Source organism: Caloenas nicobarica, chromosome 1, assembly GCF_036013445.1.
Source record: "Caloenas nicobarica isolate bCalNic1 chromosome 1, bCalNic1.hap1, whole genome shotgun sequence".
Classification (NCBI taxonomy): Eukaryota; Metazoa; Chordata; class Aves; order Columbiformes; family Columbidae; genus Caloenas; species Caloenas nicobarica.
The window spans coordinates 44,080,043-44,101,385 of NC_088245.1; the positions used below are offsets into that span (position 1 = coordinate 44,080,043).

The following is a 21,343-nucleotide window of genomic DNA, read 5'->3' on the forward strand; positions in this document are numbered from 1 at the left end:
TACAATATATGGACAAGGAATGTTGTCACTGTCCCTATTTTATATACACAGTGAAAAAAAGTGAGATAACTTTTCCAGAAACACAAAGCAGAACAATAGCACAACTAGGATTATTGTTTTAGTTACTTATGGAACATTTATCTCACACACAAAAAATATCACCCTAGTAAGAGTATGCTCTGGCATGTTGGGTATTTTCAGCTTTTTGTTTTTGTTAGGGATTTTTTGGGAGCTGAAAGGAAAGACACTGAGGAGACAGGGTTGCTTCAGATAAACTCTTTAGTAATCCCTGCCACCAGACACATTTCTTACTGAGTCAGTGACATTGTTCTAAATCCTAAGCGGTACTTAATGCGCTTAGCAGATGCTGTGCTCTTAAGCTCTCCGGTAGACTGCTAACTTCATAAAGCTTACAAAAACTAACTTGGAGGTTTTTTACAAGTAGTATTTGCAAAGCGGTTCTGAACTTATAAAGTACGTCACCACAAACATCAGTATTAGTGTAAATTAATACGACAATTTCCATTTGCTTTAAATGAATCTGGAGCCTGTTTCCACAAAATGATAGATGTTCTGAACTCTCACTGATGCCTAGAGGGCACTTATTCCTAAAGTGCATATCAGCAATGTTTTTTTCATCTGCAGTAATCCTTATAAACTCTTGCTTAAATTGAGTTATGTACAATTTACAGATCAAACTGCCTGCTTAAGAACTGAAGTAATCCGTAATTATCTCATCCATGTTATCAACCACTTCTTGCTTAGAATAGCTTTTTGCTGCCTTTGGAGTAAACAGTTTTGTTTCAAGTAATGAAAAAGGTGGTTTCTTCAGGGTTTAGAAGCATCTCTTAAGGGCAGCTGTAAAAGTGCTAAATGTCTGGATGGTTTGTTTCCTGATCCCAGCAGGGAGTGGGCTATTTTACAAATGTACATTGCTCTGCAGAAAGGAGTATCAAAACTGTATTTTGTTGCTATTCCTCCCAGAACAGTAAGACTGTGTTAGAGATTCTGTTAACAATATTTGGATCTAATTATCTGCTACTGCAGTTTATCACTACTAGTCCCAAAGGCCCTTGTTTAGGATCATATTCTCTTCTGTGCTGATATTTTCTATGGGTGATATCACTGGAATTAATATGTTTTATTAACCTAGGTAAAGCTAATGATTTTTTTTCCAGGTCAGGCTGCAGGATATCTGTGAGACATTATTCTTGAAGGTCAATTAGTTTTGTCACGATAGATGTGTCAGTATACATACCTAGCTCTCAGAGGCTCCAGTCTAGAAGTTACTTGTAGTCTAGACCTCTCCCCTGATGGTTAGAGAGGTTGTCAACTCATATCAAAATCGCTGGTAGTTTTCCAGGCTTCCGAGCAGTGAATTCCCCACTGTTTTATATATCTCGGTCCATTCTGGTTTTATTACTGTATCTTTTCTCACTCTCCTGCTACTTTTCTTGAGTCACAGTTTGTAGGGGATTCAACTACCTGAACTGCTCCCGGAGATTTTTTCTTCTCCAAAAACTACCTCTACTGTCCTTCAGTAGACTACATTAATCCATTATGGGAAGTGAGGCATTATGTTCTTAAGTCCTTCTTTTTAAAAGCTTCTGCAGCCTCATATTTTGAGGATCTTTGTTTCTATGAGCTATATCCAGATCTAAGGCTGTGGTGTTTATTGCATGGTAATGAGTATAAAGCTTAATAAATCCATCTTTGCAGTGTTCTACTTATTTGACATGTTTTAGGAAATAAAACAAAGTTTCTCAAAAAGCACCTTCAAGCCATCTTCCATTCTGTAAAAAAATTCTCTAAGCTGTAAAACTCTTTGAGAAGCAAACAATTTTGATTGGGCAGTATTTCTTTGTTGCTGCTTCACTGCATATACAATGACATATCCTGAGAGCTTGGAAATGGCTATTGTACTGACAATAATATATATACTTTTATCTTTATTTCTTCTATGCTTGTTTTGTGCTCTAGGTGGATTAGAGAAAACCCCCCAAAGCTGTAGACAACAAACAATAAATAAAAAATAACATGAGAGCCCTCCATTCAAATTCAGAGAGAATAACAGCTTTTGCCTCTTCTTTCTGCCTTTTCTCAGCCTACAGTCTCACCTTAGGGAAAATATAGGAAAGTCAACAATTCTTTATAGACTGTCCTAGTCACCAATCCAGTCTTCCCTGTGCCAAAAGGAGAAGTGAAGTCCTGCAGCAAAGCCTCTTGGAATTTCCTGCTCTATAAATGAGAAGCTGTTAAGATTAATTTTTAGATGATGGAAATGCTTGGGTATTGCACAGGAAAGAAAGTAGTCTCCAAGCCAGCACTTAGAAATGTGCAAGCCTGAAATAACATCTCATACCTCTCCTAGGAAGTAAGTCAGCATATCTCATGGAGCAAAGCCCAACATGCTTTTTTGCAGAAGACACCTACTACTGAGTAGGTAAGAAAAACTTCACCCTGGCTCCAGTACCTGGATGGTTTGTAGGCTGATCCCTCCTTCCCCTTAAAGTACATTCTTATGATGTCATTTGACAAAAACCTGATAGTAAAAGGCTATATACCTCTTGTCAAGAGCAACTAATAGCTATCACAGCAATATACTGAAGTATCTGCATCTCAATGGAAAGATGAAACTCATTCCCTTCTAATCTATGCTATACTTACTGGAGCTGTGACCACACAGAAATTCCATTTTTGTCTTTGTCCAAAGTCTAGTTCCAAACCAGTTCACAACAATAACCTGACCTCAGCCAGCCCCCCTACAATGCACCCAGACCATGTCTCTGGTGTACCCTGGCTAAGGCCAGGTCACGGAGCAAGTCATGTTTACTCAAGCCTCGTGAAGTTGTCAGATCGAGGGAATTCTCCTGTATATAGGCATTGTGTCTGTATACACATACCCTCACTGGCAAACTATTGTAAAAACTGATGCTAGAATTACTGAAACTAAGATAAACAAGAATTAAGCTTGGCCACTGTATCTAAACAATAACATCAAAACATAAATTAAAAAGAAGAATATTGACGAAAAGGACTGAAACCTTCAAGTAATGTGAAAGGAAAAAAAGAGGCAGACGATAAAACAGGAGTACGGACATGTATCCCTAAAATATTTTTTTTTGAACATTCAAACATGCTTTGGAATCATACTTTATATAAATAGTGAATGACACCCATAAATAGTAATGCCATGTCTGGCTTAGCAAGACACTCCACTCCTGCTGAAAAGGGAACTGAAAACATTCAGTGGTCTGCACACTGAGATGTCTACTGATCTGATGGCTCAGATATAACTTTGGATATATTAGTTTTACTCACCACATTCAGAAGCATGATGATGCAGAAGTTGATGCACACTGCAGTCCCTGTAGTTGCAACCTGAGAGTTATTCCTGATTAAAGCCCACTTAAAGGCAGCAAAAGTGCTGACAGTCACAACACGGTAAATAACAATGCCAAAAACAGCAGCAATCACCACACAGATCTAAAGAAAGAAAAAAATAGAGAAAAGAACCTGAAAACTTTCAGTACAACAGCAGTTTACTTCTCTCTGAAACTGAAACGTAAAACAATGAAATGAAATGACGGACTTGAAACATACATCCATTTTGATTCCAGAGAAAGGTTTCAACGTGAATATTCTTCTTATCGTAAAGTCCTTTTCTATTTTTCACAATGCAAAATATATTTGAAATAATATTAAAATAACTTTTAGTTTTAAACATTTTGTTTTCGAAAATGTACCTCTTCTTTAGCATGAATATGGAAACGGTGTTGCCAGCTCTGGGAATTAGAAATTTTCCTTACATGCATGTTCTGTGATGCGCAGTCTAGTCTCAAGCTGATGTTCCAGCTTGATGGTGTCATATTTGGGGTGGATTTTGTGCTGTAATGGACTTCACACTTACAGTAAAAATATCTCTATTTGTAAGCACTGCCTCAACAACAACCCTGGCAAGCTACTCTAGTGAGCTGTTTCTTGCTACAGTTCTGGAAAGATTCTGTCCAGGGAAAGTAACAAATTCAATTGCCCTTGTAATTTCTTCTCTGATGAGACTTCCAGCAAATGTGACAGCTACAATGTGAAAGCCATGCAGCTGAGACAGGCTGCTAAATCACTTGATGTTCCATATACAATAGCTGAGCACTAAATGGTAACTGTTTTCCATCGTGACCAATTTATGTCACAGTTTAGCAAGCCACCACAAGGACAAACAGTTGGGAATTATTGTGGGTGACTCATTTCATAGTAACACTGACACAGTACCCATTAGCTACCTCACTAGGTAAGGAGAGTTTCTTCCATAGAAGACAGATGATTGTTTGCAAAAGATAGGTGTATTCCAAGGTCATACATTAGACAATTTAAACCTATCCAAATTGAAGCATATCTAAGCTAACTGAATGGGCAAAATTATTTTGAAAACACTGAATGCTAATCAAGCTGGCTTCATGTTTTATGAGTTACAAAATTGATTGACATCATCCCAGTGCAGAAGAAAAAGAAAAATGTGTGTGAACGTGAAGGATTGTCTCTGGATTCCCTGCATAGGGTTGAGGGGAAGAAGGACCAATTTCCTTTGTTAACAGGGAACCACCAACACAGTTCAAGGTCTATTAGTAACTCCATTGGGAGAGTCAGCGCTGTGAAATTTTGAGAACTGCTCTAACTTGAAGATTTGGTAAGCATATATTATATCTCCTGTGCTTAAAGCTATAATTTTAAAGGAATATTTTTACCTAAGTGGGGGAAAATTCAGAGTTTTTCTAACTCATTGGAAGCCCACGCTATGCCAGCAATAAAAAATATCTTCAGTGAAAGTAATCCTTGTCCTGTTTCAAGGACTGTTTTGGGGACAATTTGTGGTGCACACAATTCAGAGCAAGGCTGCTTTCTCTGGCACTTTGAGGAAGATCTGTCACTAGGCTAAGAAGATCAGTGACTGTGTTTGCAAAGGGTAGGGAGTGAAAACTGTCCCCCTTCAAGAAAAAAACACAGGGAAAATATGCAAAATGTTGCAGGTGTAGAATCAATTCTGAGCAGAGACTGCAGTCCTGAGTCAAAGTGTCTTCAAGGGCTGAGTTGGAACGTTGGCTCCTTGTGCCCAGTGCTTCTCTGTGTGTCTGTGTCCATCCACGTGACATACCAGGGCACAGTTCATCTCAATAATGCCCTTGCCTTTCTTGTCCAAGATTGCTTTGGACAATTTTGAAGTCATCAGTTTCTTACAAGCCCTCTGCTCTGTTTCCTCCGATCTTATTCAAACAGGAAGTTGCTGGGCTGGCTCACCTACCTGGCTCTCCACAGCTCCTGAAGTTCTACACATGTATCACTTCCTAGTGTCGTGGGAAGGCCCTAATAAATTCCACGAGGGTCTGAGTTGATGTCAGCTGTGTTTTCAAGACCAGTCCTACCACTGTGTTGGTGATGTGAATAACAGCTTCAATGAAGTTATAGGATGGGGGCATTTCAGCAGAAATGCATGCAGCTCTCTGTTAGGAGAGATTTTGCTGCTGTGTTTATTTTGCACTTTGGAAGGGGGAAGAGATGCCTCATTTTAGACAAGCAACATTGGTTTCTCAATTTCAATTGCACTAGAAATACAAAACTTTTTTCCTTACCTCTTCAATACACTGAAAAACTAGGACATATTAACATCATTAAGCACTTAGATTCTCTGTAGAGTTTACAAAGAACAACTGCCACCTCCATGGCATGTCTCCCCATCACTCAGCACTGTCTACACAGGGAAGGCAAGGAAATCAGTGAGCTGAAGTCGATGCCTAAACGTGATCTATTCTGGCATGTATGTGGCTACATATAGCGCTAGGTGTATAGCCTTGAAGAAAGGACTTCGCTATCTGTGAGACTAAACTAGTATAGGACTGTACAGAAACTAGGGTGATTTGCTATGTACAGATTTTCAGCCTGTGGTAAACATGCTAGAGCTTATTTCACTTTTAAGCAGTGAGATAATCAAGAGAATAAAGAGATAATGTTATTTTGTATTTTTTCAACTGGTAAATAAATAAAAGTTCTCAAACCATAAAAAATATTCCAGATGCAGAAACAATGAGTCTGCTGCATTTATCTGCAAATGCTTGATAAGGCTCTGGCTTCCCGGATATAGGGTTCATTCGTTCTTTCTTGGAGTACTTGGCTTCAAACTGCGGACGTATTTCCTCCTAAAGAACAAACAGAGAATGTTCACATACAGTACAGCTAGGAAAGATCCTGTAGGAAACTGCAGATCACTGTTATTGGGAATTACATCTTTGAATTCAGCAGCTGGCATAGCTACTAGGAAAGCTGAGCTGCGAAATCAGGTCTCCTTCATGAAGACTAGAATAAATCACTGGACTCATAAAACCATAGTGGGAGTATCTAGTAAACTCCCTAATTGGCTACTCATCTAAACAATATGGCTGCAAGCCAAATAATTTTCAGGCTGATCCCACCGAGTTTTCCAGCCTGATATTATCCTATTGATACTGGAATTCTACAAGAAAGCAAAAAGGAGAAAAACCAAAACAACAAAACCAAAACAAACCCACCACCACCAAAAACAAAAAAATAAACCAAACCAAAAAAAAAACCCAAACCAAAACAAACCAAACCAAACCAAAAAAACCCCACAAAACCAAACAACCAAACCCCCTCCTTTTTCCAAACATAACTACTGTTTGCTAGGTAATCGGTTATCTTTCTGTTATTAGCAAAAGTTTCTCAGCTTTTGAAGGAGCCATGCCATCTAATATTGCTCAATTCATTACTAACTTGGACAATGTTATTATCAGGAACAGCTTTCAGCAGCAGAAATGTCAAGTCCTGCTTTGCCATAAAAACTCACTTCTGAAATGAAACCTGGGGATTTCTTGGGGAGACACTTGGTTACATGTGTTTACAGCCTTGTCAGAAGGCAGGGCTCACCCTTACTTCAGGTAAGACCTCACGGTTTTCAGCTGCTGTTGGGCTGCCCCACTACCCTGCCATCTGGGATGTTCACCAACAGCCACGTGTCCTGTGCCACCTCACCCAAGTGTGACATCAGGGATGCTGTTGGAGATGAGGGAAAGCACCAGGCTGTGAAGACGGACTGTCACAGCTGCTGGCAGTCCGTATACATTAGATCAAGTTTTACAATGCTCTGATGCACACTGGAGAACTGGCCCATGGTACAGCTGGCTACAAGGGAAGACAAAGGCCACTATGGACTGTCTTTGCAGCTTTTCAACCAGGCCTCTGCTGTGCATTTCTTTGTGGCAACGAAGAACCCAGGTTACCAACTTCAGTCACTTCCCACCCTTCGAAAGCATTTAATTGTACTTTGATTGACTGAAAGTTGTAAATGCCCAGACCTTAAATGACTTCATTGAACTAGGTGAATGTTAACTGCTCATACAAGCCTTTAGAATGTGAATAAAAATAAGATGTCCTAAAATCCTACATTCTTTTTATAAAATTCCCCTGGGGAATTCTCATTCTTCCAAATTCAAGCAGCAACCTGGTAACATATTAAAAAAAATTAAGAGGCATGAATGCTCAGCTGCAATGCCTGTGTAACTAATTATGTGCTTGAGGGAATCAGCCCTACATTAGCTCTGTACAAAGGCTAAGCATATTTCTGTGGAGGCAGGGTAACACCTTGCTCTTATTCTACCTTGCTCTAGCTGTTTCTGCCATATCAGGGATGAAGGCTGCTGAGCAGACCACAATCTAGCAAGATAAACAATGCACGTAGTATTCCTGTGTGCTCAGGGACATGCAAAAGGACAGAGTGTGACAGCATTGAAGCAGGGCACTTGAGAATTGCACCCTGTAGATTGTGCAAGGGCTCTGGCAGTTGACTTTCCCAGTCGTATACAAGAAACCCTTTCTTCTCTGCAGGTGTTTCTAAGCCAAGGTTTGATTATCTTTTACAATCTGCACTGTAGGGAAGTCCCTGTCATATCCACCTGTACATGAATCTAGGTAACTTCTACAATCTCCACTCAATTCAGATAATGCAAATGCTATTTTTATAGATACATCTCCACGCAAAACTGAAACTCTGGCATGAAACTTCGAATCTGTTTAATGATACTCCGCAAAACTGAGCACAGCTTGGAGCAGGAAGAGGACAGTACGTACCAAGCTGAGGTTAATCATATAATGAAAGTGACACTGAGGAAGAAAAAAAAGGATGCGAAAATAGCAACAGAAGCCATATTTCAGCTGGGAGTGCCAGGAACTCTGTGCAGTTAGTTTCTTGTTGCACACCCAGCCAAGACCCAGTTACTCTCCATGTCTCCCACCTTGCACCTCATCGACAAGAAAAGGAAATCCAGATGTGCAGGGTGGAAAGAGCCAGAGACATTCAGCCCATGTCCCCAGGCTGGGGGACCTGGATGCCACAGGGGATGCCTGGGTGCCTGCATGCCTGCCTTGGGTGAAAATCTAAAATGCTGAGGAATTCACAAGGTTGCATATCTGAACAAATTTAATTCTCCTTCCCATTGTCTTCATTATTTCATTTCTTTGTCTCCTCATTTAGAACAGAAAAGTGATACCAAAGTGATAGGAAGCTTTATAAATGCTGGTTCTATTTGATCTATTGTTGGTAGGAATTAAAAAATTTCTCTCTGTAGCAAAACCTTGTTTTACAACTTGACAATGAAAATTAGAGCAAGCAAAAGCTAGATGTGGCAGAAAATGTTAATAAAAATAACAATGTTCATTAACAAAAGCTTGGTAATTAGAACTCTTTAATTGATTTCTTTGAAATAGCTAATAACAGAAATTGGCTGATTTTGTCCAGTGATAACTGAATGGAATGTAGAGAGGAAATTTAATTAGCAGTGATTATATTAGAAAGCAGCACTTTTAGGAGTAAAATTTTCACCTTACAGAGACAAAATACTCACTGACATCTCACTGACATGTGCGACTTCATGATCAAACTCCACAGGATGTGTCTTTTTCAATCTACATAAAACAGACTGTTCTCCTTCCTTCCCATTTCTCAAACATGGATCAGTCCAATTCTTTACTCACAAGAGAAACCATACTGATTTATAGAGTATCAAATACAGATCAATGTCACTGCCTTAGGCCAGAGCTTTGTGCACTAGAAGAGCTACTCCAATCTTTTTGTGAAATATATAATTTTCTTTCAGGAGTTTTCAGAGTCCTTCAACAGGTGAATTCTTGCAGGAGTCCTTCCTAGTCCAAGGGTATCACAGAATCACAGAATGGCTGGGGTTGGAAGGGACCTCTGGAGATCATCTAGTCCAGCCTCCCTGCTAAAGGAGGTTCATCTAGAACAGGTTACACAGGAACATGTCCAGGTGGGTTTTGAATGTCTCCAGAGGAGACTCCACAACCTCCCTGGGCAGCCTGTTCCAGTGTTCTGTCACTCTCAGAGTGAAGAAGTTTCTCCTCATATTCAGATGGAACTTTCTGTGTTTCAGTTTGTGCCCATTGCCCCTTATCGTATCACTGAGAACCACTGAAAAGAGTCTGGCCCTATCTTCTTGACACCTGCCCTTAAGATATTTTTAAGCATTGATTAGGTCCCATCTTGGTGCTTGGGGTCTATTGTCCTCTGTATATTGTCCTCTACAGCCCAGATGTAGAAAAGGGATTTGTAAAAGATTGAAAATCTGAATCTTGACCACTGGGACAACGGTAGGACCCTCAGAAGTAAGTCTCCTTACGAAGCCTGTGATTTGCAGGTCATCCTGCTTGCAGCTGAAGGCGATGGCAAAGTGAAGAGGTGGACTTTGAACCCCTTAAAAGGGAAATGATCTCTACACTTTTTCACCTGGGATATCAGCTGCTTGCAAACTGTGACTGTCTTGGGGGAAAAGTTCTGCAAAGACCCCAGTGCCAATGGAAAAGTGCAGCATTCGCTACTAAAGAAGAAGGGACAGTGGTCCGTAGAGCTGACCATAAAGCAAGGACAAGCCTGAGTTGTGCAGTAGGTATGGGCACTGGCAGCTGTAGCATCTTCAGAGAAGACACCTCTGGGAGGCAATCAGGCCCCGCTCTTGGGATCCCACTGAATGCTGAACAAAGGAAGAAATGATGTCTCATGGCAATGAGATACTGATGCTCTGATGGCTGGTAAATAAATGGCTGGCTGATAAATCTTTGAGAAGCAGCCAGTTGAGTTTCTATTGGCATCTTTAACCTCTAATTTGAGAAAGAAAAGTACTACCTGGCACACTGCTTCTGAAAAGACCGCTGCCTCCTGCTATTCAGACTTATAAAACTCCTTCTAGAACTGCAAGAAGGTGCAATGAACAGCTCTAGAGCAGGAACACTCACCACCGCCCCAGGACACCTGACTGAGGTCGCGTTGACGGAGCTCATTGGAAAAAGCTCAGTGTAAGAATGAAAGACCAGCTGACCATCAGCAGGGAGCAGGTATCCTCTGAAAATTACTGACATGCATATGTCATCGTGCAGGCCAAGCAGAAATAATCTGCCAGCGGAACATAAGCATCTCTTACTAAAAAAAAATGTTATTTAATAGACATCATAAATAACCACCAGATTTCTATGAGGATAGTTTCAACTACCAGAAGCTCTTTCAGGCTTTCTGACTGGAAGAGGAAACATCTAGCAACTCTACTCTCTTCCGTGTTTTCAGTGTTTATTCCAGCTAAATGCTTAGTTGCATAGGCATGGTCAGACTCTCACAAAAAACCTTAGAAAGCAGAGAGTGAATCTTCCATGGGAATGCTTTCCTCCAGGCTCTGCAAGATGACAGGCACTTTCATTAGCAGCAGCAAGGCTGGAAGCGGAGGTTGGGCATGTGCATAAAGAGGAGAGGGAAAGAGAATGGGGAGTGGTCCTGAATGGGCTTGGAGCTGTTTTGCTCACACCTGAGTGAAAGACTCCTCCAAGCATTGCCACAGCAGTCAGATACCACTTAGTATTATTACATGGAAAGAAAAAGAAAAAAGGCAAAAATCCCCACCATCACAACAACAACAAACCAAACCAAACAAACACAACACCTCCTCCCCCCCCAAAAAAAGAAACAAAACCAAAACCCAAACAAACAAAAACAACCAACCAACCAAGCCAACCAAAACCAAAAACCCAAACCAAAAAAAACCCAAAGCGTCACTTAAGGACAACCTTCCCGGAAATTCAATACTTGTAAATGAACTGATCATAGAAGATTCAGATGGATGGCTTTATAAATCAGCATAATCCCAAAGCCAAGTAGGTTAAATGGTGAAAAGGGCAGATGTATAACATACCAGACTATAAACATCTGCAAGACCAGTTTTCCTGGGAAGAATTAAAAAAGGCCTCACATCATACTTGCTTGTGTATTTTGTTAAAGGCTCTTTCTCATTCTGGGGAGAGTGAGCTATAATCCTGACTTGGAAATTGCAATTTAGTACATCCATCCTTTGCCTTAGCTGTCAGCAGCAGCAGTGGCTTTTTTTGGAACTAGCCATGAGGGGACATGGGCACCGCAGGTCAATCCTGACCAATATTTGAACCTCAGGCAGGACTATCTCAGTGTGGTCTCTCTGTGGCTCATCAGCATTGGCAAGAACTGGCTGCTAATCTCAGGAGAACTAAATCAGTATTAGAGTATTTTCTAAGTACATGACAATAGTCCTGAAGCATCACCAAGAATTGACAGCATATGTGCACAAATAATTATGTTCCTGTTGCTATAAAGAAACTAATTTCCAGTTGTTTAAATTATGTCATTTTATGTTCCTGGATTATTTTCTTAGTCATTAAGCATTAAAAAAAAATAATCCTACCAGTAAATGAGCAATCGTACCATTTCATGGCCTCATTGAACTACATTGCCTTGTAGAGACACAAATCCCGTAACTCAGAAGTCTGTTTCTCTGCTGGCAAGATTAAGGAAAAAGAAATTCTTCCACAGAAGCAGCAATATAGAAGTTCAACTGCATTGAGACAATTACAGCAGCTTCAGGATAGTCTCTGGAGGGGAAGGAGAGCAGATTTTGGGGACACCTGTATGTCCAAATCCCACTTGAGGAGCACTTTTTCTGCCACACTCACTGAACTTTGCTTTTCTCCTTCATAATAAAACCTTTTAGTTCCACTTAGACCTCAGCTCCCAGTCCCAAGAGAACGCTGTTTCTTCCTGGTAACCACCACAGAAAAAGGTTAAGGCTATTTTTTGCTTTTTACTTTCCTCCCTAAGGGGATTTCCTCCACCAACAGAGGATGAATTAAGCCCTTGGTTCATCTCCCTCAGTCTCCTCACAGCACTGTATATTGAGGCAGCCAGCACCTGAATGTTCAGAGGCTGGTACAAGCCTCACAAAGCTTCCTCTCCATTAATATTTTTAGTGGCTATCTAAAAGAATAAACAAAACTCATTTGCCAAAATTCATGGTACCCAGGGCTGTCAAGAATTTACTTGGATTCAAACGCAATATTTGTTAGCTTTCTCCAAAGTGCATTTTTCTTCCCCTGAAATCTCACTCAATGACAGCCACTGATATGTTGAAAGTAATTTAGATTTACAAAGGTGTAAAAAGAAAGGACAGTTTGGCCTGGGGAAAGTTTCTTCACATTCCATAGGAAACATCTGAGGAGAAATACGCTCATTTCCTAGTTTATGAAGATCTGAAGAATGAATTAAAAACAAAACCAAAAGAAAAACATGTTTACATTTTTATCCAAATATTTTTTTTAAAGATTAAGTATTTTTTTTATACGAACCTCTTCTTCTTCCCAGTCAATCAAGTCCCAGTCATAGGCAATTACTGCTCGCCTTCTTTTCCAAAACTCCAGGAAAACAGTTGCTGAAGCAAATAGAAACAAAATACAAAATAGTTTTTAAGTCAAGAAAATGTTAACTCCTATCACAAAACTGTTGAATGAAGCTGTTACATTGTTTCATTTCTTTGCACAAATGAGTTCCTTTGAACAGCAAATCATGCTGATGATCAAAACTGTTTTCAAAAAGCATCGCTTTCTAAGGATTACTTAGCTTGCTTCAAGTATGATTGAGGCTTTAGAGATTTCATTTAGTCCTAAATGAGAATGTCTAATTTCTAACCAACCAAAGGAGGACTCTCAAAGAATAAAATTGTTCCTGTGAGTCATCATTACTAGATATAGCAGATTTCTGATGAAGCTAAAGGCTTCTTGGGGCTATTGCAGATAAAGCAGTAACCTTCCTTCTTTAAAGACCATTTGCAATGAACAGAAATGAACCCAGAGGAAGCACACTCCAGTGCATGCGCAAACATGTAGAGTACTACTGAGGAAATAGGAACTTTCGTCTGACAGCTTTCTAATGCAGACAAATTATTCCACACTATATGAGTGTGCACATGTGGCGTGGCATTAACATCTGGCAATTAAAGGTTCTGTGCTGCACAGCTCTTTCTGAGGGAGTTCAAGATAATGTAATATGCCTGTGTTTGACTGTGCTGCCATTTTGTGATGGAAAGAACAATCAAGGAAGCAGTCAGTCATAAATTAATATGTTCATATTCTGGAGATTAATACTGAGCCTGTTCATGGTTACAGGGTGTTTTTTAGTTTAATATTATTATTTTTTTTTTTAAAAAAAAGAATGTAGAAGCTGCCTAAAGCTAACACAAATCAATGGAAAGGCTGCTTCTCCCACTGTGAGGTTTGACTCTACCCTTCGTTGCTCACTTAAAAACATCAGGCTGATAACCATTGAGAACATAAACCTCTTTGTGCACGAGCTATAGCATAGTATCATCTGTAACACTATCACAATAGCCTGGCAATATGTTCCACATCCAGTTCTAAAAGCATCTCCTTAATGGACTATCTGCCCTACTGCAGCATATTGACAGTGACACCACATGATGCTAAGCCCTGGCATCAGTTTGGTGAAAGTGAATTTTTAGCCAGTAAGAATTATTATATTTTAACATATTAGCCCATGCAGCTAAGATATGCTTAGAAAATTTACACTGTGAGCAGATAAGATATCAAAAGCATGTTTAAGGAGGCAGCTTTTTGGTTTGAAGGCATTTTCATATATCACATCATCCTTTTTCTGAAAGCTGGAGTTATGTTACAGCGGGTAACCAGCCACTTTGATTTAATCTAATAAAGTCAATTCAATCTCCTGAGCCTAACATTTCTATGACTTTTTGTAATAACTGCAGTATGATTGGTTTGGATCAGCAAAACTAGTAAGTGCTAATGAGGCTTCACTGCCGCTGAACCACCACATTGTTCATTCCTTGACTTGTCTTCTGGTGGGGCTGCTTCTCTCCTATCAGCTCATATTGAATTATTTTGTATAGGTTAAACAAGCAGTCCTGCACTTTTTGGAGAACTGGCAGAAAAAAGCCTGATTGATTCATACCACTGTCTTTCCATTGCAAAAAGTAGCTGGAAGCAGAACTTGAGTGGGCATATGTGTCTACAGGCAGGAACATCTCAGATACGTCTGTGCTGAACTGTACTTCTTTTCTTTCTTGTTTTTCACACACCTGGAGTGAGGAATCTATACGTATTATATTTAGTATATTTAACACCTGTCAGAGTAAGTATGTGCAGCTCCTGAAGTTTCTTTAGAAAGCTATTTTCAAGTAGTTAAGTAGCAAATAGGATGATCTGCACAGCATTGTTTTAGCTTTTACTATGCTACACTTTTCTCCCACTATCCAGGTCAGTATGCATTTTTCCCTAGCTAGATATTTTAAAATGTGCTATAAATAACCATCTTTGATTGATTCACTGTACTACTGGGGTCTTCTAAAAAGTACTGCATTTTGAAATTTCTTTGCTTCTTTTCTAGTCAAGTGATCGCTAATACCCTGTATCACACTTCAGCATTCTTTTCTGACTTTGACAGCTCGACAGGACATAGTTGTACTTATCATTCTCCAATTTTCCAATTGGTATGTTTAAACCAGATGCTGAGAATTCTCAAAAAAATCCTTCTTGAAGTTCTGACTTTCTCATTGGCCTTAACTCCCAGGTCTTTTGCTAACTTTTTCTATAACATGCTTGCCCTGCTTCAGAGCTCAACCTTGCAGCTCAGTCGTCAATATCCACTTGTACAGACATCTGTCTTTACATCATTTCCTCAGATGCTTTTGAAACACGTTGTGATCTTATCTTGTAATGCAAATGGCCTCTTGAAGAAAACAACTCAATCCTGACCTTGTCTCAGAAATCCTCTCCCTATTATATTTCAGAACATCATTTAATATATCCATCCCGACTACTGGAATATATTCTGGATACAGGAATATTGCTGAAGAACCTCCTTAAATTCTGTATCCTCAGAGAGCAGATCAATGTGAATGTTTTATGCTAGAGGCAAGGTTTTCAGGAAAGTAATAGATTTTAATAGACTAACTGATATATTTAGAAAAAATGTTTTATGTTGGCATTTCTTATCGCTTGAAAAAAGTGTTAAATTCTTCATGACAAGCCTTTTTTTCCCACCCCAACTTTCCCTTTCAGTAAGCTCTTTAAAGCTACTTGCTTTATCAAAGGAAACGTGCTTCTTAGGTAGACAAGAAGAAATTTCAAAAAGGACTTTTCTTGTGTCACTTAGTCCCCCAAAGAGACAGAGAAACTATCATCAGCGCACCTTGTGTCTAGCAATGTATTAGAAGCGATAAACAGCTGGACTTTCCTGTTGGACAGTTACAGAACTTTGCTGTTGAGCTTCAGGAAACGTCTTGACCATGATATCTTTGCACTAGCTTTTCCCAATACTTCAACTGGAAAAGCAAAAGCTACAATTCCATCTGGCTTTACAACAAAATGCTAGGAGTCAACTGATAATTAAATTTACATAGTTTTTTTATCTGAGAATGACTCTTTTTTTCTAAGATGCTAGTGTCTGTTAAACTGCATCATCTAGAAGGCTGAACTTCTCACAGCCAGTTTGTCATGCACTTGCCAGTTATTTCATGCTGACAGAAAAAACATTTCCACAATCAAACTGCTATCATTGTTTCTTCTCTTCCTGTACGATTTACTGAGATGATGGTAATGCCTGCAGCTGTCAATAGGCCTACTGCAGACCGAAAATCCATTTAAAACAGGCAGCAAGCCAACTCCTAAATATAATACCAGAAAATCCCTGGGAAGTGTTCTAATGTTGCTTTAGGCCTAACTGTTTGGAAGATATCTCCACAATCTCACTGTTTTCTCATCAAAGACTTTTTTAAGAAACTACACTATGGGTGGAACCATAGGATGGCTCCATTCCCCAAACCATTACCCTACACTCACAACCTCCTTCCTGTGGCTGCCCCATCATCCCTCTTGGCCGCGAGCTCACAAGCACAGTGTAAGCCAGCAAAAGTGGTGGGGAAAGCTCTCATCCCAGCCACTGTCCTATAGTGACTTCTCCACCAGCCAAATCATCCAGAGGGCAGCATTTATTATGTTTTTTTCTTATCTCTCTGTGGGCTTAGGTGCATTTCCCAGTCCTGACAGGCTGGTGGGGAGGTATTCCTGGTCTGGGAATCTGACAGCGATGCTGAAAGAGGGGGAGGAAAGAGAGGCTAAACAAAGTGTGGTGCAGCTCCTGTCAACCAGGGACAGGAAAGAGAGAGGACCGTCAACATTTTGTAGGCAGGGATGCTCACCCTGCTCCCAGGCAGCGACCCCGAGGCAGGACCAGGCATGGTTACCTGAGTGAGGGACTCCCCTTACCTAGAGCTGCTTTCCCTGCAGCCCTGGTTCTGGGTAGTACTAAGACACAGGAGCAATGCTGTGAGAACAGCTCTTTCCTGAAGGTGGTGTTACTGTTAAGAAGGAATAAGAGCACTGGTGCAAAAAGCTGCATTCCAAAGACATGCCCACCAGGAGTTAGGAACAGTGACATAAATGTTCAGCAATGCTAACCCATTAGTTTTCCTAGCTCAGGTGGAAGCTCCTGCCTCTAAACTGTCATGGAAAGTCCCAACTTCAATAGAGCACATCTAGAAAGAAGTTGGAAAAGCTGGGTGAACATCGTCTAAGAAAATCTTTACGGTTTAGAAATTTTTGGTGATTCTCATCTCTGGTGTGGCTCTAAAAAAAACCTGAAATACCAAGGAAAAACATAAAGTCTGTATGATCTGTACATTTTTTTCCTTAATGTAATTTGTGATATTTATACTGTCAAAATGTGTGCTGGTTTGACTGAAAATGGGTTAATTTTCTTCGTGCAGTTAGAAACCTTTTTTTTTCATAGCTAGCACGGTCATTATTTGGACTTAGTTTGAGAACAAGAGATAACACCCCACTACAGAGCTAATGTTTTAAATTGCTCTGTTCTGAGAGTCAAGGATGTTCTGAGCGCTCTACCCACAGGTGTGAGGCAACAAGGAAGCGGGGCATGGATGGTGCAGAGCTTGGCTGACATTCAGACTGATCAATGAGAGTATTCCATCCCATTAGCGTCGCACTAATTATTTAAGGAAAGTGAGGCCTTCCAGTCTCTCTCTCTCACTGGGGGAGTTTTGGTACACGACGTTTAGTTCGGCTTTTTGCCATTTTGCAGAAGCCTCTGAGCCTCTCTGCCTTTTTCCTTTTTTCCTCTTTTCGGGACTGGGGTGTGGCTTCCTGAGACTGGCTGTTCAGTGTGTTCATGAGGAATTACCTTGAGTATATTTTATTTCTATTTTATATATATATTTACTAGTAGTGTATTAATATTCTGTTATTTTATTAAACTGTGTTTACTTCAATCGAAGTTTCTCCCTTCCCTTTCAACTTTCTCCCCTATTCGGGGGGGAGGGGAGAAGGAGAGGGGGCGAGCGAGTGGGTATTGTGGTTATATTGCTACCTTGGGTTAAACTATGACAATATGATATGAAATGCCACGAATAGGATTGATTGGCATATGACCTAATTTAATTAGCTAACTAAGACAAAACCATGGTTTTGGAGGAAGGAACTGAGACAGACCAATAGGCTAATCTATGTTGTCCTGATGGCTCTGATGTTGCCTCCTGGATATCTGTTGTGGTTCAGTAAAGAGATTTGCAGTTTAAAATGGAGATTATAAGAGTTACTTGGACACCTTTCTAAACTGGTTGGAGCTGCATAAGAACAGGAGAACAATGGCTAAATCAGGATAGCTCAAGTACCCAGAGCTGTGAGATGGATGCCATTTTCGAGGCCCCACATTGAGCCATTTTTTGAAGGTGTTAACCTTTAGAGTGGCATGGTAGCAGATAAGAGCCTGGGCATGCTCAGGGCATGTTTGAAAGACATTATGTGCTGCCAGAAACTATTGTTTCCTCTTGCCTTCAGTTCTGCCTACAAGACCGCAGTATGAAAAACAGTTGAGCCAGAAATAGAACTGTCCTATGGGCAAAATTCAGCCTCTACGGCAAGAGTTAGACCACTCTCAGATCAATTTGCCATTCAACTAAATATTCCATTTATTTCGTCAGAGTTTTGCTTTAATTACAACCAGCTCACACGTACTGAAGCTTTACTGCCTTTTTGCAAGGTGGGAAAAAACAATACACTAATTCATTTTAGTACAGACACTAAACTGAGCTGCCCTAAGCTAAAAGAAGCCCTGAACAGTAACAGAGAAAGGCCTCAGTGCCAACAGATTGAAAACAGTTATAGCTATCTACATAGACACTACATACTGTATTCATGTTTTTATTTTCATTAAAAGTATTATAATGGAGAAACCTGATTTCAACCACTTCCATCTTCCTTTTGCAGAAACAGAGAAGAATCCCTATATTTTTTTTTCTCAATGTCTGAAAAGAGTATGCCAGAAATTTCAAAGGCCTATGTTGCATCACAATCTTTAAGGAAAAGATTGTTCAATTACTTAATATCAAACAAAAAACTTACCCCACACTGCCATGAAAACAGCAAAAAAGACAGTAGCTCCATTGTCAAAAAGGTGAGTCACCTGAGGGATATATTAATAGTGTGATCAATTTATGATAATAAGGCTTTATTTTCTGTTTTCACCCAATAAAATTAATGTGATTGTGACTGCAGCTGGCCTGACAATTCTGAGGATCCTTCCCTTAACATGTGATATGCACCTGTCAATTGACGGGACTATTTGCCAGCCTAGCCTGGGACTTCGCCCTGCCAACACCAAGTGTGAGCACCATTTCAGACTCAAAGCATTCATTTTATGGAGCCATGTACAAAGGGTGGATCATAAGATAAAGGTTGATGCCAAGGACAGCATAGCGCATGCATCTAGGACATGACCTCTGGGACTGCTGAATATCTAAGTGCAAATTGCATTCAAGTGTTTTACAGCCCAAACTAAGTCTTGGTAAAAGACAATGAATGCTAATATTGGCTGAACTTGAACTGTCCTTTCAAGATTTTATCTACCCAAGCTCACTAAAGACAAATGCAAAAGGCGAAATTAATGCTTTCATCAGGAAAGCATTTCTACTTGCATGGTTTAAGACATACCTTGGCATAAACGCAGCTGTCTGACAACCTCATGAAGGGACAGTATTTATCACATATAGGACACATTATGATATCTGTAGCTTGGCAGACTTCTTTACTGGAAAAACAGAAAATATAAAAATGACCAGTCTGATGCACAACAATCATTCTTAAAATGAATTTATAAGTTTCACTAATATTCAGTTACTTATTGAACAATACTGGTTCTGTAACTGAACCCAAGATGTTCATAACACCATGTATATAATTAGTATTTGTTAACTGTCTAGGATTTCAGAGTTACACACATAACTGCAGAGAGGGCCAGCCTAGCAGTGTCTCTTCATGATTTCTAGCTTCCTCCTGAGTCAGAAGCGACCTTTTGTAGGAGGAGGGTGAGGATGATTGCAGATGAAGTTAGACTTATTCTTGTGACTTGTCTTAAGTGTGCAAGAACATAGAGATGCAGCACTCAGCAGAATGTCCAGGGGGTTCTTCATCTGATGAATTCTCCTCTGCGGTGGAGCTTTGCGAAAGGCCTTGAAGAGGGTGAAAATTCCCTATTCTTCTGCTGGCCTATTACAAGAGTAATGAAGGAGCCCTACTTTTTCCCTATTCCATGCTGAGTTGCCAGCACCATCAGAAACTCGAGCTGGGCAAGAAATGATGCCTCCCTTCCCAATTCAGGAGCACAAAGCAAGGGAAGCTCAATACTGGGTACTTTGTGAGAACCAGGCACAGTCTTCTCCTGAGTATTCATTCAACAGTTCAAAATGAAACAATTAACAATCCATATGAAGACCTCTTAAATTATTCATAACAACCCACAGCTGTAATTTCCCTTATAAAAGTGCCCACATTACCTGACTTGGCAGTGGTTCAAAGTAGTGACTCCGTACAAAAACACAAACAGTCCAATGAAGGCAGCTGGGAAGAGCATCCCTGTGTACCAGCCTAACCAGGCAAAGTACAGCCCAATTTTCTCACCAAAGTACCGTCTGTTTTAAAATACAACACAGCACAGTTACCTGCTAGTTATAATAAATCTGATTAATCTTGCATGCTAATAGAAAATAAATATTTCTATCATATATGAAAAGTAAATTAGAGAGCAGTGTCAGAATTTCCTGAAGGAAAATCTGGCAACTAGGCTTCTGAATCACGCTGCTTCATGAATGAACTTAAAAATTAATTTAAAAATTCACTAACCAGTTTACAGTGAGATGGTGGGAGACCTCAAGTAAGAAACACTAAGTTCATTTTAAAAAGCTTGTTCTATGTATTTGGGAAATAGATGGCTTCTTTGCCTTTTGGCTGTATCACTGTGCTTCCCAAATACTTGCATTGAAATGAGTTTCAGCCCTAAAACTGGCGTAACAGTAAAAACTATTTGAAACCAAATTATTTCTAGGAAGCTAATTAACCAGAGGTTATTCTTCAATCCGGTTTATTTTCATTTTACTATTTCTTTTCTTAGCTCAGTTCCTGGAAAACTAGTCCCATGATTCTACCACAGGTGGAACGTAAAGTGCAAGTGAGGTCAAACAAATATCTTTATGTACCATCTTGCACTGATTTGAGGAAAGCAGTCTGAATTGATCCTAATTTGTTAGCACACACAAAAATGTGCTGAACTCATCAGCATAGGAGCAGACTCATGCATTGTCCTGTGTTTGATGGTCCTGTGCATAGTAGGCTGATGATGAGATTAGGATGCTTTACAAATCAATATGCAATTATCATGATTACAATGAAGGTTTTAGAAGTTCACTTGCAAGATTAAAGAATGAGCCAAGATGATAATCTTGCACTTCAGAGACTTTGCAGACAACTTAAAATTGCATATCAACTGAATTGGAGAATAGCTGCTGATGAAAACCCACTTTTATGCTAATGATGCAACTTCTGATCTGTCCAGAAACAAAGAATGCGGTGAGCCAGCACTGCTGGTTCCCTTATG

The 21,343-nt window shown here is 39.9% G+C and overlaps 1 protein-coding gene across 1 annotated transcript in view; it reads right to left on the bottom strand.

Moving 5' to 3' along the window:
- The window catches only part of ANO4 (anoctamin 4), a 214,762-nt gene that overhangs the window by 21,639 nt on the left and 171,780 nt on the right, over positions 1-21,343 (bottom strand). Inside the window, exons 15-20 of the mRNA XM_065629884.1 lie at positions 20,247-20,381; positions 19,405-19,501; positions 18,817-18,877; positions 12,715-12,797; positions 6,048-6,188; positions 3,322-3,486 (exon numbers count right to left, since the gene is read on the bottom strand). Coding sequence (XP_065485956.1) covers positions 3,322-3,486; positions 6,048-6,188; positions 12,715-12,797; positions 18,817-18,877; positions 19,405-19,501; positions 20,247-20,381 — 682 coding nt within the window. The remainder of the gene's footprint in view (positions 1-3,321; positions 3,487-6,047; positions 6,189-12,714; positions 12,798-18,816; positions 18,878-19,404; positions 19,502-20,246; positions 20,382-21,343) is intronic.